We start from the raw sequence: 26,294 nt of genomic DNA, 5'->3' as shown, positions 1-26,294 counted from the left end.
AATGTGATCTCTGCTGAAAACCGCATGGAGTTGACGTAGCACTGTATCTAACAGTAGTCATCCAACTTCATTGATTAATACTTTAAAACAATATGCTGCCTGTTTAGCCTTTACTTTACAGCTGTAGGTAATAGGCTGAATTGTATTTTGTTGTTTTTCTGCCTTTAGTATTGCATTGCTATGGCATTCAATGCGATTTCACTGTGTAAACATTGATCACTGTTTTACCTTGACCTTATTTACCTTGACAACTGAATAGTTGTTTGCTCTTAATGAATTAAATATATACTCAAAAATTATTATATTATTTACTAATTACAGCCAAGCCTTCTTCAACACACACCCACTACTGACTTGGGCTATATATTAATGATATACAAATTATTATGAATCATTATTGAAAACCAGAGAGACATCAATCATTACTACATAATTTTATTAAACCAAATGCAAAACCAAATAAGTGCCAATTTCCTCCAATTACATCATAATCCTCATACCTCAAAATATTAAAGATAATTATAGTAGTATTGTAACTGTCTGTCTGTATGCTACCAGCAACCTTTATTGCTTTTATTCATCAATGTAAGGGAATTTTTTGTTAGCGCCGTATCCCGGGTGACCTGGTCTGGCTTCTGCTCCTCCTTGTTTGGCTTCTTTCTCTGGTTGACTTTGAGGTGTGTCACTGCTGGGGCTGCTTGGGTTGTAGCCTGTCAAAGACACTGTACATTTTGTGCACATGAAATAATATTGAACTATACAAAAATACAAAGGACATAATCACACAAGAGTACAATCACATTATGTTTCCTGTCTTGTAGTTGTCTTTCTGATTGACACTTGACTCACTTGGTGCTCTCGGAGCCTCTTTCCCACACTTCAGTGTGCTCTGAGCAAAGCACTCCGCCATCCAGGACAATACCTCTCCACAGTATCTGATCTAAAGACAAATACACAGATGACTGAGAGTTATGTTAACTGTCACTGTCTGTCACATTATTTACAGGCTACATTTTTATGTGAAATAGGAAGTTAGGAAAATGCAACCTGGTGTTGAGATGGTGTTCAGCACTTCATAAGTCTTACCTGAGCTTCCATGACTGCCAGTCGTTTCTCTTGGTCCCTGAACCCACCAACAATCCTCAGCAAGCTCTGGACCCTTGGTAACAAACAAGCCGTGATCAAAACCATACCATAATACAAATGTTCCACACAAGTTTTGAAGTAGACTGACAGGCCTTACTTAGCCCTATTTAAGACTGCATTAATCATTTTAGCCACCAGGGGTCAGAAAAGCTTAAAATCCAGCTATAGTTTGATGCTGGACAGGCAGTGTACAGCTCGTTTATCAGAGCTTGTTTTATTTACTAATTAATTCTAATTAATGCAGTTTTAAAGAAACAAAAATATCCATAATCATCTAGTCAACCACAAGGTTATATCTTCAGCTCTATGATTATACTCTGACTGTGCCACAGCTAACCCAGAGCAAAACAATATAGTTACTTTGAGGAGGTACTCTTGAGTCTCTCCTCACTGCTCTCCCAGTGCTGACGCTCCAGTTTGGCCAGGTAGTTCTCTTTCTGTACTGTCTCCCATGTTATCAGCCTCTGGTCTAGTCCTGCTGGCAGCTCTCTCTCTGGTAAAAAAAAAACCCACACATACATGGAAGCAGTCCAACAACCAGTTAACCGTTAATCAGGCAATTTCCATGGCTAGGGCAGGGAAAGGACAGAGATAAGCACACTGTGTGTTTGCCAATGTCCCTTTATAGAAATATGCTGAACTTTACATATGGAACTATCATACCAAGATGCTCCTGTTTGGGCTCAGGCCGTTTGATAAGGCTGAGGAGGAGCTGAGAGAGGTGGCTGATGATAATGAAGGGTGGAGCCAGTGCTGGGCGACTGTGGTACTCTACGATCAAGTTGTATCTCTGGAACTTCCAGAAAATGTCCGTGTTGCCCTGCACTACCTGGAAGGTGTAGCTAAAAATGGGAACAAAAAGCCAATTTATTAGCTCTAATACAATCAGGATGTGTGATTCTATTGATAAACAGTATTTTTCTCAATGCCTGACCTGAACATGGCAATTAGCAGGTTGAGCAGCAGGACATTGGTGACAAGAAGGAAGATTACAAGAAGCAGGATGACCAGCCAGTTGGCATAGACGTTGGGACATGGCGGTCGTAGGCCCATGATAATCTCATCTTTGTCATTGGTGCAGTTAATTTCAGGCATACGAGCAGCTGTACATTTAATAAAAGGACAAATAAATTTGATCAATAGACATTACATTCTCGCCAACAGAACGATCAAAACATAACATTACACATGACAATGCACTAATGGTTTCATCATATTTACAGATATATGAAATCTACTGTAATTTACCATCTATTTCCTCCAGTGGGATCTGGCCAAAAATGTGCAGGTAAGGGCGATACAAGGCTCTGCGAAACACCCAGTCAATCCTTGGGTCGTTAGGGTGAAGAAGAGCCTGGGTAGCTACGCCGTACGCAATGAGCCACACACTCAGGAAGAAGAGGAAGAAGAAGACATCCTTCATCTGAAATGAAAAAAGTCTTCATCATTTTTATGTGCGTAACAGAAGCTCTTCACTATCTCAATCTATGAACATCACTTTGTATTATATGTAGTTAAATGCTTTGATAGGAGCACTTTGTTTTACTCACCATTCTCTCCACGATGATGATCTTGGGGCCCAGCTGCTTATGAATGGCAAAGATGTGGATCAAACGTAGAGTGAATACCATGAAGTCAATTGCTAGAACTGTCCTTCCTGCCTCATAGGTGTTTTCAACCATCCTGCAAAACCAAAGAAAACAGACATTTCTCACTCACTTCTCTTTTTCCCCAAAGTATTTTGTTGACTTGTTTATTTTTCTAGTAATTTACTATGGTCTTGATAAAGTGTCACTCATATCACTTAATGTTATATACCTGCACGATACTCCAACAACAAAGAGTGAGATGGCAACCATGTCGCACTTGTTCCAGTTGTCTTCCACATAAAGTTTGAACTTCTTCAAGATGTTCATCTCTTCATCCGTGAAGAAGCTCTGTGTCATGAGAGATAGTTTATGGGCTACTATAAAACATAATCATTTGTACATTTTTGAAAAATCAAAAAGTAAATGTAGTGTAGTGTATTTCTGTTACACAAGCCTTGCTTCTCTTTCTGTTCACAAATGTGCACTTAGTAGGATTGGTAAATTGAGAAAAACTGATTTGTTAAGACAGAAGTGAAAATATACTATATATATATTTTTTTTTTTTTCTATTTTAGAGCTGAGCAAGACATTCTTCATGTTTGCCTGCCCTCTGCCAGGTCATACCTGCACGGCCAAAAGGGAGTTAGTGGGTACACATCCATACTGTCCCAAATTCTTATTCCACTTAAATGCCTTTTACACCTAGAGTGTAAGGTTTAATGTCTCCTGTAGGTTTGAACAAGGCACCTGTAAGTGCACTGAGAACCAGTGTTCGGTCTCTAGATGGCAGAATTGGTTCGAAAACAAGCTGAAAGCAGTATGATGCTTTTAAAAAGTGATTCACTGTTGTGATTGTCATACCACAAAGGCCAACGTGATCTCAAAATAACTATCCATGTAATGCCAGTTACAGCATCACAAGAATGAACAGGATGCATTGATAAACAACAAAATCACATCTCTTGCACGACTGCTTATAGTTGCCATTTGAGATCACAGGGTCCTTTCAAGGTACTACTTCCTATAGCTTGTTTTGTCTTGAGACAAAAAATGTAACTATAAAGCAGGATGGGTCTGTGTTTTTTCATGGCTGTTTATGCACCACACTGCTGTCTGATCTCTTCAGGACATAAATGGTTTGTAAACTCAGATCGAAGATTCTGTGAAAAAATCATATGATGTAGAACTAGAAAGAAGGGTTCACCAACTATGAGTGAAATGATAATTAACACAGATGTATAACTTTTTACAAAATTTGAGCCAATAAAGGAAAATTTTATAAATAACAACAAAAACAATGTCTGGAATAATGCACTGTTGACACTATATTGTACAGATTTGAAAACCTTCATTAGAACCAGTGAGGTCTGCCGATGTAATGAGCAACCCCATTGGTACCAACACTAACCAATTCATGCAACAACATATTGTTTGTCACTACTATGAGAGAGTGAGCAGCCTTGCACCAGCCCATCTACCAGATTCAACCCTAACCTTGTTCTAACAGGGGCCCCTGTGGCGTTTTCTTCTTTAGGGAGAGGCATGCACCCCAGAGCCATCTCTTTGAAGGCACAGGGGCCCCGCTGGGCTTGGTAAAATGCCATGCCAGCCGCCTGCAGCAATGTGGTTCTCTTTTTGGAAACCTGTGCCATAGTTCTATTCAGCTCAGGGACATTCTGAGGTGCATGGTGAAAAGACCAGCTGAGGGAACAGCGGTGAAGGCCTGTCTCATCTGGGGCTTTTGTGCCCAAGGGAAGAAGGGTCAATGGGATCTGAGCAATAAGGGATCATGCTTGTCTGACCTGGCTCACTGGGAGGGAGTCAGGCAGAGAGGTGAAAGGCTCATGAATCCTTAAAGCCCCAGAGAGAATGAGCTCGTTGTAGCAATTCACATCACCTCCTACTCAGATGTGTCTGACTTGTCAGGCCTGAACACTAACATGCAAACGAAGCTAAACGAAATGACAATTCCTAAAGAATGAGTGTCACAGTGCATTGGTAGATAGATACAGCTCCCTAACAAAAAAATACAAAATAATGATCTAGAGACTTAGAATATGTGTGCAAATACAAAATAGAACCGGTGGGATTGAATGCCTTGGCAGTCACCTGTCGAATTTCCTCCAGCACCAAGGTGAAGACCCAGAAGTAGAGCATTATCTCTGGAGCTCCAGGGCCAAGGGGTGGTGGTGGGCGGAAGTCCAGCAGGAGCACGTAGGTGAAGAGGCAGAGGAAGGCAAAGTACATGATGACATTACCAAGGAACACGGTGACAGCAGCGCTCCAGAAGCGACGCCAGCGGCGAAGCAAGAAACGCCACCACACTGAGGCACAGCTCTGAGCTGCTGGGCCTCCAGCTGGAGAGTCCCTGGAAAACAAAGAGTGGGAAAAACTATGAATTATTTATTCAACTCCTTTTACATACAAAACAAAACCAACAAGAAATAATTATCTAAGCATAGGGTTTATCCTGGCTTCTTAAATTGGAGTGTGGTAAGATTATTGATGCTGTTTAAACCATTGGCTTAGCTGGTTCGTGGATGCATAGATATTATGTGTTACTGTCACTAATGTCATTGATGTATTTTATGTATGCCTCTGGGATGGGTCTTCAGTATATTTACGATATGTAGTTTATTATCTACAAGTATATATTAAGTATGTAATATACTTAAAAGTCAAACAAAGATAAGTCTTACTATTATTTAATTACATCTTCATCATTATTTGTCTACAAACTCACAAAGGATCATCATCATCTCTTAGGAGTAGAGCATTTTCTGTATCCATACTGTCGAGCTCCACAAACTGCTCTCGACCGTTACGATTATCCAGCTCCTCGTCGCTGAGAAACACACGTGATAGTGTCAGTGCACATAACAAAGAGACACATGAGCACACATTGTACAACCTCGTGGCTAAGAAAGAGGGTGAATCACCTGAACTTTATGAGGTTGGTCCAGATGAGAGGCGGACAGAAGAAAGACACCACAAGCTTGGAGATGGCTGTGTCTGTTCTCATCGCCCCCCACCAAATTTTTGTGAGGAGAGCCTGCAATAACAGCTTAGTTTTTAATCATAATTTAGCTTCAAATCACACAGGGTTATGTATCAGTGAAACACTAACCTGTGTGTACAACAAGAGGGCACCATAAGCCTTAGAATATTTCTGCCTTTCAGATTTGTGGCTAAATCCTTGAAAGTATCTTATGGTGAGTTACCCAAGCTGTTAAAAAATTGTTAATTCTCCTTGTTGATCAAGCCATCTCACATGATGTGTGAGCCATTTCCTTCTCCACAGCTGTACAGTTTTAGTAAGGTCATTTAAATGACATCTGATGCTGAGTCATGAGTCTTTTATAACAGTGAGACCCAGTAAAATACACATTATCTTGACACATTAAACATGCACTGAATTATAATTAACAGCTATCTATTTGAAAGGCTACATTATTCCAACAGTGTGCCTTAAATAAAATATTACCTGTCTGTCAAGGGTTTGCTGCATACTAACTTTAACTGCTTACACTGAATACCAATTAACTATCAACAATGACTTTGTAATGACAAGGACGTCTGTTGTAGGGGTGTTTAAGCAGAACTGTGTACTGAATGTTGTCCAGTTAAGTACATATTATCTAATGACATGCAATGCTCTGGAAAAGTTTTTTTTTTTTTTACAACTGCAGGGCAACTTATTTCACTGATTAACAAAAGTATTCCATTACCCTTGTCATCAGATGCTCAACAAGTTAAAACTGTTGAATGCAAGTTAAATATTGGCTGAATCAGTTAGAGCCAAGAGCCAAATGAGCATATGGATGTGTCTCCTTGTTACCTGAACTCCATCGTGGGCAAAGAAGGATTTGGCATCTGCCTCAGTTGCCAGGTTAAGAACTGTTGATTTGCTCCAGCAGTGTGTTCTCCTCACTAACAAAGCATAAGCTCTGTCTTCACTGTTGGAGTAACACTCCCCGAAGACATCTGCCATGATACATGAACAGCAGGTACACAGTGTCAACCACTCAGCTACATTCAAATTCATATTTTATTGCCCCCCGGTGGGATCTGTTTGTGCTTGTAAAAGAATACCAGTGATTTGAGGTCAGTGAAAAATAAAAAAACATGAACACCTTTTGCTTTGTTCGACCTTTATGTCTTCTGTTCACACTGTCAGCTATCATAATCGAACAGTTTAAACACTCACCAAGGGCAAACTGCTCATACTTGGCCTCCTTCATGCTACGTGCAGACTCAGCCTCAGATTCCAGTCGTGCCATCTCTTTCAGTATCTTACAACCCGCCAGCGCTGCCGCAACAGCCTCAGGGCCCTGCAGGATTAAAAGAAAGCCAGATCCAAGAAATGGGTCTAAGAGTGGGATCTGAGAAATCTAGTAGAGAATGTTAGAGAACTTCATCTTTTGTTCTCTGAATTGAGTGCGCCGTGTGCATCTGGGTGCAAATAATACATTTTCAAGTTCACCTGCTGTTTCTAAGAGCCCATGTAAATTACACTAAGCTCACAAATAGTATATCATTACTCTTTGCCCTATGTTTAGCAACAGCACTGATGTGAAAAAAAAACTTGTGTCAGAAAACCTCAATATCCTAGATTTAGTCCATCCCTTAAAGATTTTAGTGTAGGTGGCATAGCAGGTCACAACCCTATGTTGTAAAATGTGGTGTTGCAATGTTTTATGACCCTGGACACAACCAATTACAATCTAAGCTTGGAAATGATTAAAGTGGTGCTTTATACAGAAATAGAGAAAAACTACTATACCAGTGTTTTTGAAAATGGAAACCAATGAAAGAAAACAAAGTTAAATATATCTACTGCAGTGTTTGTAAATGTTCGATAGTTAGGCAAAGGATGAACGTGATTTTTACTAAATTGGCTAAGACAGGCTAAACTGATATGTTCCTTCAAGTGTAAGGTATATTCATTAGGAAAATTGATAATTTTAATTTTTTGGGTAAGTATATGTACTTTCACAATTTTTTTTATTTGTTTGTTTGTTTCCTTTTTACAGATTAAACAAATGGAGTATATTGCGTTCATATGACAGATTTGGAGGTGCTGGTAGGCAAAATTTCTTAACCTTTGGGCAAGGCCATGCTAGTTGTGTCCCCCTGTTTCCAGTCTTTATGCTAAGCTAAGTTAATCATCTCCTACCTTCAGCTGTATGTTGAACAGACACATCTAAGAGAGGTATAGATCTTCTTGTCTCACTCTCGGCAAGAAAGTAAATAAATGTATATTTCCAAATTGTTAACTATTTCTTTAAACTCAAACTTAAATATAAACGTATTTGTCACATATAACAACCAAATGAGGAGGGTGTTTATTGGAACCAGAGCGCTAAAAGACTCCCAATGAACTCTTTTATTTACAAAGAAAATCTTCAGCTAGTCCTTTCCTGTAAGATGGAATCGTACTACATTTTGTTCAATATATTATTGTCATTTTTTAACAGGCAAGGGCCCTATTTTGTTCATCATTTGTAGGAATAATATGAAAAATGTGTACATGAGGAGCAACATGCAGAAGGCTCTCTATTTGAAATGTTGTGGACCTCACCAAACATTTTTTAAACATCACACTGTATAATGTTACTCCTGGGTTCAAATTAAATTGAGATATTTTGCTAGCATAAGGCAGGGTACTAGGATAATTGTGATGAGGCCTTCAACATGAGAGATATCAAATTATGAATGCAGATATCCCGGAATACCTCTGAGTGGTAAAACGATTTGCAGTAGGGGGATGTACACACACTGAATGCAATTACCATATTTTCAGACAATGTTTGAAATAAGATGTAAGACAGGAGCACATCAGGGTGACCGCTTGTGAAATAACAGTAGGCTAATTGGTTCCCCTAGTTTGGGGAAAGGCAATAAATAAATGAAAGGTACCTTGAAATGTTGAAAACAAAGAGTAATTACCATTGATTGGTGTCATTTAAACAATTCATAAATCCCATGTCATGGTATATTTCTCATTAACTTAAGCAGGATTTCAATATACTTGCACTACCTCAACTTTCGTTGAATATACTGCCCTAGCAAGCAGCATGACCTTCATTTGAATAATGTTCTTGGAGATAAGATAGCTTTTTAGTTCACCTCAGTTCTTGATAAATATGCCGTTTGCTAGGCCCTTTTATCTAGAGTGACATTTTAATATGGCAGGACTGACCTACACCTGCACTGTGCTGGCCCACATCACTCTTTTTCACACTGAACACAGAATACAAACTAGAACAGTATAATTCAGCTCACTTCAGTTTGGTTTGAGTAGTTTTTGCCAGTGCCAGGCAAATTTAGACTTTTATTCATTGAACCACATAGTGTTACGCTGGAGCTGAATTGACTAAAGATGATGACAAGACTGACCATGGCCCAAAAGTAGTTAGCCATCTGCTGCCGGTTCTGAAGGACGGCCCAGAGGAAAAGATCCCTCCAAGGATGTTCGCAGCGTTCCTCTAATTCAGCCAGGTTCTTCTGGCTGTGGAACAGTCGACCCTTCGAAGGCTTCTCCTGGAGTACACAGAAAATGCGCTACATGTGATTGTATTGTAGTAGGAGCAGTTACACACAGTTTACACTATGTGAAATTATTAACTACATGAATCATACAAATCTGTGCCAGGTGGTATGATTTCAAAATCAATTACCTCCTGTGCTAGAGAGGTCATATTCTTCTGGTAGTCAGTTTGTCTGTCAACAGGATATGTAGATACATGCTGTGTCCTTCCTGCTGCTCTGTTGTTGTTTGTGGTTGTAACTTATTTTAGCCAATTTGTTTATTTAGTTCATCTAAGTTTCTTTGACTGCCTTATAAAATGTATCTTTTTACTATTATTATCTCAAAAATACATGAATTGATTTTTATGAAAGATATTAAACAGGTAGAAAAGATATTTCGAGTTTGATCATGAGCTGGAGCTTCTAAAGGTCTTTCTGAATGCCTTTTTTTAGCTATACAGCATGATACATAGGACATGCAATACACTACATAGAGAAAAAAGTAATGACTAATCCCAACACCATATTTACCGAATCATTTCTTTTAACATAGCAGCTGGTTTACTTTGCAATGATGAATGCATTATTTTTGTGTGTGTCTAATTTCAAGCAGTACTTTGGAGATCAGGTCCCATTTAGTGGGTCACAGGAAAAATGAAAAGAGTCATTAACTGACAGGATAGAAAACAACAATTACATAGTTCTGCTACACAAATTATCCTCAATTTTCTCATCATTGCTTCTTTTAAAAAATAAAAAAGAGAGATATTTTTACTTCTACCAAGCCCCATGTAATGGTCTGTTGAATTTCTTAATGTAATTCCTGTTAAATTACATCCTATTTTAGGGTAAAACAATACATAACACAAGAGAGCGATCATTCCAAAATGATGATTTCTCTGGAGATTAGTCTCAGTTTAGTAGAGAAAGACTGATTTTATAGGAGGGGCAGAAAGGATTACTTAAAAACTTATGAGGCCTTATTGGTAGGATTTTATGTTAAATGCAGAATCATATCACCATCAAAGATTCACTTTTTTCCAAGAAGTGAGTTTTACGATTAAATAAGTCTATTGTCTATTTCATTACATGTTGCAGGCCTCTAACATTTACTCAAATTAAATAATCTGAGAGGGTTAGAAGGGAAAATCTATTTCTGCTCACAACTCACGGACATATTCTAGCAGTGACAAGGGGTCACAAATTGACTTTGCTTCATTATACAGTGTCACAAACTAAAAAGGTTGAGTCCCACTGCCAGGAGCAATTCAAGATTTGACTTAATTCATCAGTTCAAAGTATTACATATTCAGTGCAGCATTCAATATATTACTCACTGTGGGAACCTTTTGGTAAAAGCCTTTGCAGGAGTCATGGAGAAAGTCTTTCAGCACTTTGGCAACCTCATACAGGGTGAAGCGGGGTTTCCGGTCCCCCTGTTCAGGTGGATGGTGTCCAGGAGGGCCGGGTGTCCTGGCAGCACCGAGCAGAAGCTGCTTCTCCTCGTACTTTTTGAGGAGTAGGTTATGGAGAAGGCTCTTCTCCGACACAGACCAATAGAGCTCCTGTAGACGACCGTAGGTAAGGAACTCACCCAGGTTCACACCGTTGTCCACAAAGAGGCGCACAAAGTCGGGCTTGTCATTGATCAAGGCATCCATCATCACCTCTTCAAGATCACATGCCTGCACAGATCATGTTTCCATGTTAGAGTGACTTAAAGAAACTGCTTTCTCTTCTTCCCAGTCAAAAGCTTTGTTGTCAGATTATTTTCTTATTTACTACAGTTTAAACTTGTTTGTCACTCTTATATTTGTGATATCTAAAACGTCATATTCCCTTTCATACTGATTGAATACACATTTTGACAGATAAGTGTAAAACTGACCCGCACGTTAGCATTGCCATTAATTTCGCTAAAAGCACCACCACGTATGATATGCTAAACTCTCACTTGATTGCAGAATGTTTGTTTTAACCTCACTGAATGTTGCACTAAACTGTAATAACCGGAATGAGACAAACCTTTTAGTTAGATTATCATGCGGGTGTTTGCCTCACCTTCCACTCCACGTCACCATTAAAGATGTCACTCTTGGCAATGTCCACTCTGTTCCAGGCCACAGCCAGCTTGAGTTCATCAAGGAAGTCTTGGGCTTCCTGACTCTGGCTCTTACAAGCTGACACACACACACACACACACACACACACACACACACACACACACACACCGCACAAAATGTCAATAGGCTCACAAGTCTTCAAATGTCAGGGTTCTATATCCGCATGTGTCAAGTCCCACACCTGTAATTGTACAGCCTTAGAAAATTGCAAGTTTCTTGATAACACATCTCACAAGAAGTATCTTACCCTTCACTAGAGCTTTGAGGATGACCGTGTCCAGCTCAGAGCTCTCCTGCTCAGGGTCATGGACAGTAAGGAGGTGCCTGTGATCCAGTATCTTCTGGATCTGATTGACAGGTTGACAGTCAGTCATTATATATCATATTTTTATTTGAGTGAAGTAATTGCTAATGAATTGTTTTTCTAAATTACAATCCCTTTGCCGCATGTTTCAGCTTAAAAAAAAACATTATTTGCATTTTTTTCCCTCCTCATTTATATTCTTAATTAGGTCATCACATATAAATTTTAAAGATAAGGATGAAAATCCCACTTTAGTTGCCCTCCCAATCTTTCCCAGTGTGCCCCATTTTTCTGGCAATGTTCAAGTCTTGTGATGTGCATATCTGTGTATGTGCCTGCCTCCATGCTGCGCACATCGCTCTCACCAGCTTGACCCAGTTACTGATGTCTGTGCTGTGGTGGGCATTTGGAAAGGTGTCCAGCAGCAGCTCATGAACACTGTCCATATCCCAGCAGCCCCTATTCATCAGCGTGACGAGGATGTCAGCCACGCCTCCTGAGCCTGCCAGAATCAGCCATGGTGTCGAATTGCCAATGCCTTTATACATCCGCTGCAGAAAGGGACACAATGTTCAGACTCGTAGACAAACTCACAAACTTCCTCAATTTCACTCGAAATGACACCAGTAGAGAATTATATTGATCACTGTTAGCTGTAGTCCTTAATCTCTTCGGTTATGGCTCTATTTATGCACATAAATTGGTGGCTTTGACATGCTTTCAAGCCAAAGAGATTACTTTTGTGAGAACAGAGGAACAGAAAGAAATCATTTGATTCTCAGTCTGGCTTTGGCCTGCTCCTTCATGACATGGCACAACCAAAATTTGATTCAGAGCCTAATTCTCAAGTCTCAGTCACTGTACAAATCCAGATTGTGCACAATTATATAGCCAACAGATGTATGACTTTGAAGGTGTCTCTTGTTTTTAAAGTTCTGGTGTAACTGTAACAGCATAGTGAAATCCGACCAACCTTTAGGATCCTTGGTTCCCCGTGGACCAACAGACATAGGACAGGGATCTCAAAACTTCCCGAACCTGCAAGTAAAAATTAACACTCTATTATTACCTCTTACTATTATGTGAATGGTGCATAGGCTTCTCCAGTCTACTTCATTTCACAAATCCTAATATTGGGAACGACTATGTTAATTAAAAAGGTGGAAAAAGTTGGAATACAGTTCAGGATATTGCTCGATGTAAAATATTAGACTGGTGAAGTGTGTGCATCCACTAGACTAGCCTTAACATACGTCCCGACTACTCCCACTGATTCTAGCCACTGTCAGTGATGAAGGAGACTTTCAGAGGGTGCATTATATGTGTAAGGGTTTCCCTGGAAAAACAAAACTACATTATACAACTTTGCACAACGGTAGCAGGTGCTAAGAGGTCCATTTTGAACTTCAAGGTACCCTGTGGAGTTTTACATCACTAGTAGTGCTATGAAGCAATGTTTATGAGAGTTGATCCCCATTTAGTTTGTTTTCAGGCTGATTGACAGTTGGTAGCAGTCATGTGCAAAGAAGAGTAACACTCTTACAGGCAGTGAAGAGGACTGCAAGCTGGAAAACATGAATGTAAAAGTTGCATGTGTTAAATTAGATTAACATTTTTGGATGAAAAACAGTGAATGCAAACATTCACAAAGAAAACCCTGCACTGCGCTGTAGAGTACCTTTGTGAGGAAGCACTAGTTATCTGCCTTTAACTCTTCTTCTTTTTTTTTAAATCAAAGGATTCAAAAAGTGTGACAGAGAAGAAACATCTAATACTGGTGAGACTGCTCAGAAGCCCATAGTTTATATTTCAATCTTTAAAATTTTAATATTTTTTACTTCATAGGAGCAGTGAAGAGTCCATGAAAAAACTGCAATAACCGAAATACTACAGGAACTGAGCAGATGTGCATTTACTGGCCCACTGCAATTAGGTACAATATTGTAGGCAATATTGAGACTCTATTTCACAATTCATTGGAAAACATTCGATGGTGAGCAGTTTATGTTCCAAATTAAGAATTTACCATATGAACCCTATGAAGAGGACATAAAATATGAAGCAGGGCTTTTTTACTAAAAACTACCAGTGTATGAAGCAGCTACCTGAGCCATGTACCACACCACAGTGAAAAAATGCTATATGCATCTATAATTTAACATCCTGAAAAGGACCATTTGTCAGAATGAGTACTCTTCCTTTGGATATTTAAGTACATTTGACTGCATATATTTATTTAAAGTGTGTAAGTAAACGTAAAGGATTTTAACATTTAATAGAGTTATTCTTTTTCCATTACTGGTTCCAAATAGTGGCCTAAAGGGCTTTACCTCCATAACCAGTGCGTTGAAGAGAGATGTGATTTAGTAGCTTCACCCTCATTTCACTGGTGGCTCCTGGTCTGTTTGGATCCTCCTCCACCAGCACAAAGTGAGAGTGGTGGCTATCCAGGGAATACACTGACCCATGGGGCAAGTCCTGTGGCTTGTAAACAGCTGGCTCATCCACCTGAAGGTCATGAATGCAGGTATGTAGAAAAACACAGGGCAGCACAAACAACAAACACATATTAAAGATATGATAATTGATCATACAGTCGACATTGCTGCCAGCTTTTATTAGCTCTATATTAGTTGTGTATGTACAGAAACCTTGGCGGAGAGTAGTGCCTCTCGGTTGTGGATCATGTTCCAGGGTGCGACGCCAATTGCCACTACACGAACTTTAGAGGAGGTGCTGGCCAAGGAGTGATCTCGCACCGCCTGGCCCAAGTGTTTGGTGATGCCAAAGCGAAGGCCATTAGTTAAAATCCATGCCCCTGGAGAACAGAAAAGCACTTGCATGTGTGTGTTTATGTGGTATAGATTAGCTTCTCTACATTTGGTAGTAAACTCCACAGGGATTAAGAATGCATTGCTACAATGTTTATGCATCAAACTAGAAAACCTTTACCAGGGTTAATCAACAGTTATGCTATCTGTAGTGCTATTTAGATTATTGCCTTATATGATCATAAACCATGATGGTCTAGTCATCCATCCAAACATACATTACAATTAATGGAAATATGTTACTAATGATGCAAGATTTTCTGACTTACAGAAAAGTACTTAAAAATAAGATTTTATATGTCTAAATAAAGGACAGGCCTCAGTATTGATAGTGTGTATATTTGCTACCAGCAAGTTAAGGCTCCTTTGTTTTTACCTGTGCTCTGTGCAGCCTTCACCAGTCCTTTTCTGAGAATATCCCTAAGCCAGGGCTTCATCTGAGATAGCTCATCTCCTCCCACCAGTGCCACCACCAGGTGCGGAGGAGAAAGACCCCACTCTTCTGTCAGCATCTGGTAGATCATCACCGGGTCCGTGTTCCCTTGCACCCTCACAAACTGCATAGAAGGAGACGGGTTAATTTGACAGTTATTTTACCATCTGTTGCCAGGGTGTAACCTACAGTATTGTGTCATCCAGTCTAACCTTTCCCCTTGTCTTAGTAGAGCCAACAAAGTCAATGTCGCCCACTCTTCCAGCTGCCCAGTGACTCTTCTCCTTTTTGATTCTGCTGGCCAGACCCCTGGCTACATTCTGTATTGTCTCGTCCACTGTGGAGCAGCACGAACAGCCCAGGAGGACACTGAAAGTGAAACACATTTAATTGATGTTTATATTGTATCTCATAAATCTTCCCTAACCATCAGCCCATGATTATAAAAACAGTTGCTGTAGTTCAATCTCTGATGTATGTGGAAACACCTGTAACCTCACCTGTACCTGGACTCTCATAAAGAGGCCTTGCCATCTTCAAGCACAAAGTAGAGCCCTGCATCTTAAAAAGCATCTGCACTTATATATTTTTAGTGTCTACTCTTTTTACATACTACTAGATAGCTCAATTATTAATTTAGCCTGTAGTTACCTCCACCAAAGTGGTTATATTTGTTCCTTGTCCTTCCCAAAACTACACAACACATTTCAGTGAGATTGTTGGATAGTAAGCTATGGACAAAGGATGTAAAGGATACTGTACAACTTTTTGGATTATACTCCTGAATTGTAAGACATAAAAGGATGTCATGGTTCCAGAGGAATTTTTCATTTCAAGCTAAATTTTCCACCATTATACACTGTTGCCAAAAATAAAAATGTTATCTTCTTGGTTTTTCAACAATCCTCCTACTAGTGTTATCCAGTTTCCACCAATATTTGGATGATCCTGAACTAATACTATAATAACATTATTTTAACTCTAACCCTCAGTTTTATCCTTAAATGAAGACCTAATATTCCAAGACAGGGTTAAGAAGTTATCACTGAATGCATTGATGTAGATTCAGATTCAAAATATTTGAAGTGATTTAGAGAATTTTGCCTTGATGGAAGTATTTCTGAGTGCTTCACAGTTTTGCCGCTCTGTCCTTAATATACTGTATCAAGAATGTAGCACTTAGCTCTGCTTTTTTCTCTGTATTTAACATTTAATTAAGTATTCTATTCAAGGACGACCAGTTCTCATGAATAATTTAAATGTAAAACTGCACTTGAAATTAGTTAAGGCTTGTTAGTCCAGTACAAATATTTGCTTCCGATTGTACTTCTTCCTCCAGTTAATCACTAGGCTGATCTCGTTTCTTGCAAATGTTTAATTTTAGTTGATCTGGTGGTGCATTGTGCTCAGCAATTTGTCTCAGAGAAGAGCTTATATTGTCTGTGGTGCCCACATGCACACACACACACACGCATATGCACACACACACACACACACCTGTGCTCCTCTGACCACTCCAGTACATCCCCGCATCGTAGGCATCGTGTCTGCTGCCGCAGTGTCCCCTGTAAACAAATGGATACACAGATATTATACTCATTTTCCTCTAAACCCATTATGACTCACTCGCCACTCTTTTCACAGACGGGAACATTCTTAGGAGTACTTGTGGTCAATGCAAAGTTGGCAGAATTATCATCCTCGCTTCATATGCAAAGTGCTTCCTGCCTGATGTTTGAACTAGAAATGCACAAAACGATGCCACTCATATACATGAAACCAGGCAAACTGGGCCACAATAATGCAGGCTCCCACCAGAACCCGTGAGTATTAAATCTCTCTAATACCATATCATCTGAAAAAAGGATATAAAGATTTGTATTAAACAGTCTCTATCATTAAGAAAATGTGTGCATACCATTATGACTTGGTATCTATGTAGCAATTGTTTCACAATAAAAAGAAGCAACATACTGTTTATCTCTGAACGGTTCCAAATAAGACAGATTTCATAAAGGAAACTCATTCATTATTGATAAGATTATCCTTTTGCCTGAGTAAACAGGCTTTTATCAGCCAGTCTTATTTGCATGGACACTTGAGCTGCATATGAAAGACGATTAAGGCAAAAATGCAATAAAAATGCACATTTCTTTGACAAAAAAGCAGCAGCCTCAACAGTTGCCTGGAATTAAGGAATGTGTTTTAATAGTTGTGGTGCAATGGTTACCACACACTGACTGAAAGTCAATTTGTGTTAAGCCGTCAGTTTTAATGTAAAGGGAGCAGCCTGTTGTGGAAGACTTTATTTGACTACAGGTCTGAGTTTGAGAGGGAGAAGTCTAATGGACATGCAAAGAGCGCAATTTGCATGCACAGGTAGAGGAAAGGACGCCCAGCTGTGTGAGTGTGTGTGAGTGTGTGAGTGTGTGTGAGTGTGAGTCTTGCTTAAACACACATACTTTACATTTTGCTTGAAGTCTGGTGTGATGAACTTCACTTTTATCAAGAAGAAGAGAGGATTATCTGAGATGTCTGAGTTTAATAGTGTGCATTAGTACTGCCGGTGTAGTATATAAGTAAGTATAAATCTAGAGGATCCCACAGTGTCTCTTATACATGTGTAGGAAAACCTTCCTTCTATACATTTTGAAATGTAATCTTCTGGGGAAAAGCAGAATTGTAATTCTTCAATATCAGTATTACATACATACAAATACATAGTGTGCTATGAAAACGCATAATGATGAACACATAAAACAAACCCGTCTTTTCAGTTTCTGAACATTTTCTCAAGGTAAAAATTCAATATCTAACTTACTAAACATTAGAAAAGAGAGGTAAGATGTTGCAAATACAAAAGTACAGGTTTTGAATGTGAAGTATGCAAACGAGTAATGCTGGAATGTTTAATTATGTTTAAGAACATGAAATATGTGTTTACATTTGTAAAGCTTGTAAAGATTATAAATAAATAAGTACATCTCTTTGTTACAGTTTTTCTGCTTGTTTATATCTTAAATCAAAACATTCAAATTGAATCCACCCTGACACAAAAACATAAAAGTATTCTATCATGCAGCATAATCATATGATAATTGAGTTCATTTTCATTAATATTTGTACTGACCATTCTCATATGGTATTATTTGCTTTGACAATATAGGATTGAATCTGTGTGTGTTAACGGACGCAGCTGTGAGCACATGTGTCACTATGAACAATACACATTTTAACTTACCTGAGAGCATCTTTCCACATAGCTCTGTTTAGACTCCCTGTTTGGACAGAAAAATGTTGCATTGTACATACTCACCAGAGGTGTGCCCTGTCTGTCCTGCATGTCTGAAGTGAGCGCTCCTCTCCTCCTCCTCTCCTGCTAACCCACACACAGACGTTTTCTTAACAGCCCTCAGGTGAACCACCTGGGCCATCAGGAAGTGGTACAGAGGTGGGGCTTTACCTCCGGCCAATCCCAAATGCCGCTGTGCACCATTGCTTTGCATGTTAATCAGCCACTGCGCATTGCTCTCATCAGGACCACATACTCCTCCTGCCTAATGAAACACTGTTACTGTTCAAGATAAAAGCTGCATATTTATAATAGTTTCTACATATTTTTTGGCAAGTTCATATGAAGCTAAAGAATCACACAAAGTCAAGATTTCAAAAAGCTAAAGGGTTGAATGTTTCCTGCTTGTTTCAGCATTGTTTAATATAACTTGTGTGTACTTCTATGCAGACAGGTGATATATTATGAAAATGACTGTTGCTTCATTATAACATGTTGGTTGTAATGGTAGTGACTTTCTTTGTCTGCTCATTCATTATGATAGCACAAAGAATTAGAGGTCCACAAGTTTTTCTGGGTATCTCAGTGTTAATGTGGCTCAATAAGTAAACCCTTGCTGTTTTAATTTTAACCTTTTTTTTTATGAGCTGTGACTTGTGCATCGGGAGGGGAGCACTACTTGAATAAAAATTAATGAATAAACATAAAGATTCAGCAGGCTGTCTCTCTTACTGCAGGAATATTTAATAGTTTATGATGTTTCAGTCTGTTAGAGCTTAATCAGGTATATACGGAAGCATCATAACAGTTTCATATGAACTGAAGCCGTCAGATCGATTATCCAATCAGAGGACCACAAAAATTAGTTCAACTACTGAATCAAACACCTTGAGCCAACACATTGATATCCAGGTTAGTTAGTGAATAAAACATCATACTAAAGATTAGAAAGGGAATGAAAAATGACAAAATGCAAATTATTCAATGTTATCATACATGGAACATCACAGCAACATTCATATCGACCACACAGTGAAGCTGTGTGTCCAGTCTGTGGACAGAAGAGGCCCAAAGCTTAGAGAAGCAGGCTTTAGCCTGGAAGGTCGCCAGTCACAGCAGGATCACTGTGGGTGGGAGAGTGAAAAGCCCCTTCCCTCATTACCTCCACTGAGTTTCTCCAGCTGCTTCAGTGGAGCTGTTCACTGGCTGTTGGAGCAGACTGCATTTTTACTGGGCAGCGTCCTGCTATGAATGTCAGTAGAAGCAGGATGAACTCAGCAAAACTCTGAATAAATAAACAGTAAACAGAGAAAACCAAACAAAAAGTTAAATCAAATAGAAATGATAATACAATGTATATAGTAATCAAACAGAACTGGGTTTCTAAGGAATAAGTAAACAAAAGTAGAGCTCTAATCTGTGAAGAATACATATGGCCTTTTTATATTACTGTTTTGGTCTTAAAATAATATCTCATCTCCTGATTTGAACAAGTTTATAAGAAGGGTAAAATAATGTTTAATGCTTAATTCCTGTTTCTCACCATTAACAAATATCAATTCACTACATATTTATGTGATTCGTTTACACTTAATAGATAGTAAATTAATTAATCCTTGATTCACAGTTACTTAATACATTATTTGTCGGTTACTGGGGGAATACAATTAAAGTATGATATAACATGATCATGTATAATACATCTTAGAAGTGTTGCTAGCTTGTAAATGTGAAATAAAGACCAGCTGGTCATGCAGCAACATTTAGATGTTAAACCAGTGTGCCCTTTACTATAACTGCTCAGCTAATTTGGTGGCATATCTGAGAATGTGTGAGTTAATACACCCTGCATTTATCCATGCATTAAATAATCATGACTCATACATTAGTTGAGCATTACTTTAGTATATGAGCAATTAGAGCAGAAAGTAACAGCTGCAAGTTTGAGGTTTTTAGGATCCAATGCACATTAAAATAAAGATAAACTGTCACAGTGACCAGATTTCTAGAAATTCATAGGACATCAACACATCACAGCAGATAGAAGAGTGGGGGTTTATCTGAATGAAATATTGATTGTTCAGTTCAGTTGTTTGGGACAGACTATTATCACGCTCTGGCTAATACAATGGCACAGGAGTCTTCTATTGATGGTCTCAGTGGTCTCCACACAATCAACGAACTTCTCCCCCTCCCCTCATGCGCCAATTCAGAGTGTCTCAACCAATCAGCAGCCTCTGCTCATTGTGTACAAACAGAGCATCGTGCGCCCTGCAGCCTTTAAATCTCCCTGCTGCTCTGTGGTGACCAGAGGAGACCAGAGGAGACCAGAGGGAGACAGCCAGCAGCAGCTTCCCATTTAAACAACACGAAACACACTTTTCCATCCAAAAGTCCACCAGGACCATTTGAAGGATGAATCCTATCCGTGGCAGAGAGTCAGTGTGCAGGAGTCTGTTCGGCCCGGTGGACCACGACCAGCTGCGCCGAGATTTGAAGATGAAGATGAAGGAAATCACAGAGCAGGACAGCCGCCGCTGGAACTTTAACTTCCAGGCTGACACACCTCTGCCCGGCAGGTTTCAGTGGGAGGAGGTCCCAGCACACTGCGCTGCTGCTCTCTACCAGGAGTCTGAACAGCTGCAGGAATCTGTTGCCTGTTATCCAAACACTGAGAGCGATGATAGACTCGGCGCAGCCACCAACCAGGAGAACTGCTCCAGCATCTCCAACACACCCAAGTATCCCGGCGAAGTGACGCCCCTCCGGAGAAAGAGGAAGACTCCCTCAAAGCCGGCAGTGAAGCCCAGAAGCAATGCACGAATTACAGGTAAGGGAACAAGTCACACACAGATTCATAGTGAGTTATTTAATCCAGTGAAGATTCAGTAATAATCCAGTGAGTTAACATCTTTCTTTCTTTCTTTTTCTTGGCAGATTTCTTCGTAAAGAGGAGGAGGACGTCTGAAACAAAGAGCACCCTGAATTCCTTTGTCACAAGTTCCAGTGAAGCAGCTCTGTGCAAAACAATAAGATGACCATGTTGAAAACGGACTATAAACATTTCTATATATACATGCTAAATATATGCGTCTATATATAGACTGCACTAATTGATCTAATTTGCTGCACCAGTGAACCATTGAATTGTATTTAATTTTATTTCACTTATTTTATTTAACTTTAATTTTATTTTATTATTCGTTTCTGGTATTTGTGTAGATGTTGTGTGGACGTTTGTGTTATTTATTTTATTTTATTTTATTTATGAATACTTTTATTTAACCTCATTGCATTTGTTTTTGTTTTTCATCAGTATTGTTTTGTTTTTTTGAGACTCAATATATGTTTTGGTTTCTGTATGTGTCATCTCTTTGTCAGCTGTTTAACTTGTTGGTGAATTATTGTAATATACTGAGCTGCTGCAGTTAACTGCATAGAAAACCACTATTTTGTTGTTGTCATGTTTGCCTAAAATGAACAGAGATGCAGATGAGATGTTGCAATTTTAATAAACTGTTATATGATAGTAACTCTACTTCCGACTGATTGTAACATTTTCTGCTGTCTGCTTGGGGAAAAACACTTTCGCACAATGACATTTTTATATAGAGACAACAACAAAAACACAACAATCCACAGTCCAAATAAATTTGTTGACAGATATTAATTCAGTGTGTTACACCCACCACATCAACCCTGTATTCAGTTAATGTGTAGAGCGCTTGGGTTGTTTCCATGGACTTTATCTTGATTTAAATGTGACATAATTGTTCAGAAAACAACATCAATCTACAACCAGTGCCTCCCAAATAAATAGTCCTGACTTGTTTATGTAAAGCTGAGCCCTGCAGCACATAGATAGTATGCAAAAATGCTGTTTTTTAATTTACTGAGATAATGTATAGGTGACAACATGTCTCCTTTTCCTGAGTGTTTGCCTGAAGCAAATTTATTTTGGGAAGAAATCCTTGCAGCAAACAGGGTTCAAGCTCTCTAATCCCATGCTGTCAAATCACACGTCAGCTTTGCCTGTGTATCTTCAACACTGCGACAGGTTTTTCTTAGAATGCTCATCTGCTGTTTTAGGTGTTTAAAGTACAAATACACTCAATGTATAAACTGCAGTGATAACTTCATGGCATAAAAAACTGACCCTGGAGTTCTATAATTGCAGACACTTGGATTTCAGATGATTAGTTTTTTCAATATGAATGCAGTCCTATGAAAAAGCACATCTTTAGTTTTATGCTGACTTTATGGCACCTATAGATGAGTTAGTTAATAATAACTGTCCGTGTTAAGTTGTGGAAAAATCAATTCAAGTTGTGGGTTGGCAATCGAAAAAATAAAAAATAAAAAGTTTTAAAGTAATTGCATTTTCTAGCCTGTATTATGAGATGTTTCATAATCACAATTATAAGGACTGTGCTGTCAGGCTTAAAATTATATCCATTAATAAGAACTGTAACTGCCAAATTAGCCCATTAGATAGGTCAATCCAACAGAAAGTGTATTCGCTCCCACAATGTTGGAGTTTCAGCTCGAAGGAATTTCAAGCGGCCATCTGGCCGGAGAGCAGGACAATGGCCACAAAGGAGAGTGTGCCATCTATTTCACCTGCAAATCAGCTTGTAGAGCTCCTCAACCCCCCAGGTCTTTCCACAGCTTCTCTCTTTTCACTTGGGTCCTTTTCATAGTCAAAGCAGCTATTATCATCGACATGTGCCCAAACCAATTCTACTAATGTTTATTCTGATGTTGGCTCATGTTTACTTGTGTACCACCGCCACATGAGGACTGCATTTCTATTTCCACATATACACAAAAGAAAGAGCTAACATCAGATTTACATTTTTTAATCTAAATACCAACAGACTGTTAACTGTTATTATTTCTCCATTGATGATCCTATAAACTGACCCAAAGGATTTAGATCAACAATCAAACTGTCCCATGGGTCCAAAGGGTCCCATGGGTTCCCAGTTTCCCACCCACTACCTTAATTAATTTCTTTAACTATGTATACCACAAGATGCTCAGTACATCACCAGTAAATAAATCCTACATTAACTATACTGCAGTGACTTTGTCAGCTGATATTACACTAATATTGCAGAATGTAACCCTCAGCTAAGAAACTGGTGTTAAACTACAATATTATGACTTTTCAAGCTTTGATCCAATTGTCAAAAATAACCAGAATTTACAATATGGAAATTGCAGCAGAGGCAGTCATCTAAGTGGAATATTGCTGTTCTTTGATAGCGAAGTACTAGTCAATGGAATACATTATGTATAAGGCAGTCAGAGATCAGGGATCCAAAAGTTCCCAACCCACCAAAAATCATTAAAATTGGTCTGTTGCATCTTTGTACATTTACAGCTTAATAGCATCTTAGTCACTATCTGAAGTTACCCCACCAAGTTTGTACTTTCAGATGAAGTGATGAAGAAATGTACTTATTTATATCACAGTATGCTGAACTACTCAAATGTATGTTTAACTTTGTACATCTAATTGTTTTTCTTTATATATATCCTGTTTTACTTCTGTAACTCATTTTATGTGTAATAAATGTGAAAATCAATACATATAAATTATATAAAAGCTAAAAATCTTAAATTGTAGACTTAGATGCAGCTATTTTTTTTTAACCGTAACTATTTAATCAGTCTAACAACTAAGGCAATTTAGATTTACTGTTGTTTAAATGGACGGATACTCCACATTGTTTATTGTTTATGACTGTTGTACTGACTGCTGATTTCCTGTCCTGATAGCGCAGATAGCACTAATGACCAAAAAGAAAAAAGTTTGCAAGCCTCCACGCCCTCATTGTAATGAAAATCTCCCCTCACCCACCTCCTGGTCAACACAAAGGCCAACCACACTCAGCACACTTTAGGAGGGTGGAGCCCATTGTTTTGGACACTAGAGGCAGATGGTCATTTGGGTCTTTTCTCCACATGACCACTTGTGTGAAGGAATGCCTGGACACCCCATGGATGGCCAGCGGGGAAAAGGTCACCATCTGCCGTCCAAAGGTCACCTGTCTAAATAGCTTGGTATTAGCCATGCTTTTTGCTATTTCCATAAGTCAGCGAGGACACGTCGTAGCAACCCCCACCTCACCTCACAGTGATAAAGGACATTTCTGCTGCCAACATGAGTGATAACTGAATCTTAAGGAAACAGCCACTTGAGAGATAACTCTTAAACTGAAAAGTGAAACATCCACTTGATTGATGACTAAGGAGGAAAAATTGTAGCTTCACGTTTTCTATCAAACCTCTGGCAATAGAAAAGAAAACAATCTAATTGAAACTGACATATTTTCCCCATCTGTTATAGTCAGAGTATCCTCAAGGCTCCAGACACATCACACAAAGGCATCATAATAATTACAACCTTTATTGCTATAGAATATTTCTAAACATTTACAAAAACAAGTGAAAAATGGCAAAAACGGTGAAGACAGCATTTGATTTGAACTAAACGTTTTCACATGAAATGCTGAAATTTAAGGCCTCTCCATAAAGATAAAAGCACTTAAAAATTTGATGCTACCTCAAGATAATATAGCATATTGAATCACAGTACACAATGCCATGGCAGTGGCAATGTCTTTGGCATCACCCTGAATACATTTCAAGTAGGTATAATACTCATAAAAGGCAACTAACAAATCCTATCAACTCTAAGAGATTTTGCACTTCAAGATGATCAAACTAATGCTGATGCAATGTGCTGAGAAATGAGTGTTGAAATGTTATGATGTTTCTCTCACACATATGTCCCTTATGTTCCACATGCTCAGATAGATAGATAGATAGATAGATAGATAGATAGATAGATAGATAGATAGATAGATAGATAGATAGATAGATAGATAGATAGATAGATAGATAGATAGATAGATAGATAGATAGATAGATAGATAGATAGATAGATAGATAGATAGATAGATAGATATGGTTTCAGGTCTCAGTAGCTTGATTTTAGGGAGGGTTGAGACAGGCAGCGTTACTGGCATTGTTGGAGGAGAGGGACTAGGGTGACGAAGACAGTTGGTCATAGCTTGGCAGGTTGTCCTGGCTGGGGAGGACATTGGCGGTCCGTCCAAACCGTGGCCTCGCCCTGCCTCCACCTTCGCCCCCGCCGTCGTCCCTCTGGTCGATCAGAAAGCTAAGGGAGTCTGCAAAGCGGCTCAGCGTCTGGTCCATGTGTGTTATCTACAAGAGTTGCATGAAATATTGATGAAAGAAACCTTTTTAAAATTACATACTGGCCCAGATTTGAATTCAAGGCTAATTATGCTTTTTACTCATTCACACAAAATTAAGTACATTTGAGAGTCATTTGTGAGTTCAAACACAGGAGAATATACCAATTATGTCCTTCCATGTAATTTAACTATCTTGTGTGCGACAAAATGCATTATACTATGCATGGCCTATTATGGTGTGATCAAACACAATTTAATTTCAAGAATAATTTGTAATTAACGGGGTACAATTCATTACAGGTTTAAAAGACAAAACAGAGCTTTAGGATTATAATTTTATACATGCTGGCGAAGCAGAAAATGTATTGCACTCTTGGGGTGAGTGTTGCAGCGGCGGTTGTGATGCAACATTTTTGTTTGGCTTTGTTGTGACACAAAGAAATGAAAGAAAAACTATTTTAACATTTCTCTTTTCTCACGACAGAACTGGCACACACTGTTAAAGTTTTATATTTGAATCAACAAGGACGGAGCCTCATCTATCTGCACAGATATTTCATATTGTGTAACAGTAAAGAAAGCCTGCTAAATTGTTGTTGCCTTATCCAAAACTGTTAAGATTTTGACGAGTGAACCTGCAAGTGTCCTGTTGTTATCCTCTTGAGAGAAAGCGTATTTGTTAGTTTGACGAAAAGCAAAAATTGCGAATGAAAGACAAACCCAGCCAGACTGACTTTGCACTTATACCAACAAACTACATGAAACAGTTAAAATATTTAATATTGTTCTAATTTTCTGCTGAGGATGCACAAATCC

The 26,294-nt window shown here is 38.8% G+C and overlaps 3 protein-coding genes across 3 annotated transcripts in view; 1 reads left to right on the top strand and 2 right to left on the bottom strand.

Moving 5' to 3' along the window:
* Positions 1-568: 568 nt before the first annotated feature.
* trpm5 (transient receptor potential cation channel, subfamily M, member 5) lies at positions 569-18,300 on the bottom strand. Its single transcript, XM_062416654.1, has 26 exons — positions 18,274-18,300; positions 16,455-16,522; positions 15,170-15,326; positions 14,901-15,081; positions 14,345-14,511; positions 14,024-14,201; positions 12,667-12,731; positions 12,059-12,244; positions 11,637-11,736; positions 11,328-11,446; positions 10,604-10,951; positions 9,135-9,278; positions 6,943-7,066; positions 6,574-6,719; positions 5,675-5,787; positions 5,479-5,580; positions 4,845-5,103; positions 2,965-3,083; positions 2,697-2,829; positions 2,395-2,569; positions 2,081-2,249; positions 1,810-1,988; positions 1,507-1,639; positions 1,087-1,159; positions 850-940; positions 569-722 (listed from the first exon to the last, which is right to left on the bottom strand). The coding sequence occupies exons 1-26, from the start codon at positions 18,298-18,300 to the stop codon at positions 574-576; spliced, it is 3,705 nt and encodes a 1,234-aa protein (XP_062272638.1). The 3' UTR covers positions 569-573.
* Positions 18,301-20,664: 2,364 nt separating this feature from the next.
* cdkn1ca (cyclin dependent kinase inhibitor 1Ca) lies at positions 20,665-21,287 on the top strand. The gene is made up of 2 exons (XM_062433789.1): positions 20,665-21,079; positions 21,187-21,287. Exons 1-2 carry the CDS (start codon positions 20,665-20,667, stop codon positions 21,285-21,287), a joined length of 516 nt encoding a protein of 171 aa, XP_062289773.1.
* Positions 21,288-25,251: 3,964 nt separating this feature from the next.
* kcnq1.1 (potassium voltage-gated channel, KQT-like subfamily, member 1.1) overlaps positions 25,252-26,294 on the bottom strand; it is a 44,824-nt gene continuing 43,781 nt past the window's right edge. The window contains 1 exon segment of the mRNA XM_062433673.1: positions 25,252-25,485. Coding sequence (XP_062289657.1) covers positions 25,252-25,485 — 234 coding nt within the window.

Source organism: Scomber scombrus, chromosome 1 (genome assembly GCF_963691925.1).
Source record: "Scomber scombrus chromosome 1, fScoSco1.1, whole genome shotgun sequence".
Classification (NCBI taxonomy): domain Eukaryota; kingdom Metazoa; phylum Chordata; class Actinopteri; order Scombriformes; family Scombridae; genus Scomber; species Scomber scombrus.
This window is presented reverse-complemented; position numbering and strand designations above follow the sequence as displayed.

Coding starts and splice junctions, on each gene's coding strand:
- cdkn1ca (XM_062433789.1), top strand. CDS start 20,665: ATGAATCCTATCCGTGGCAGAGAGTCAGTGTGCAGGAGTCTGTTCGGC. Junction 21,080..21,186: donor AAGCAATGCACGAATTACAG/GTAAGGGAACAA, acceptor TTTTCTTGGCAG/ATTTCTTCGTAAAGAGGAGG.
- trpm5 (XM_062416654.1), bottom strand. CDS start 18,300: ATGCAGGACAGACAGGGCACACCTCTG. Junction 5,788..6,573: donor TTGCCCACGATGGAGTTCAG/GTAACAAGGAGA, acceptor CTGTTATTGCAG/GCTCTCCTCACAAAAATTTG. Junction 3,084..4,844: donor TGCTGGAGGAAATTCGACAG/GTGACTGCCAAG, acceptor CTCATGACACAG/AGCTTCTTCACGGATGAAGA.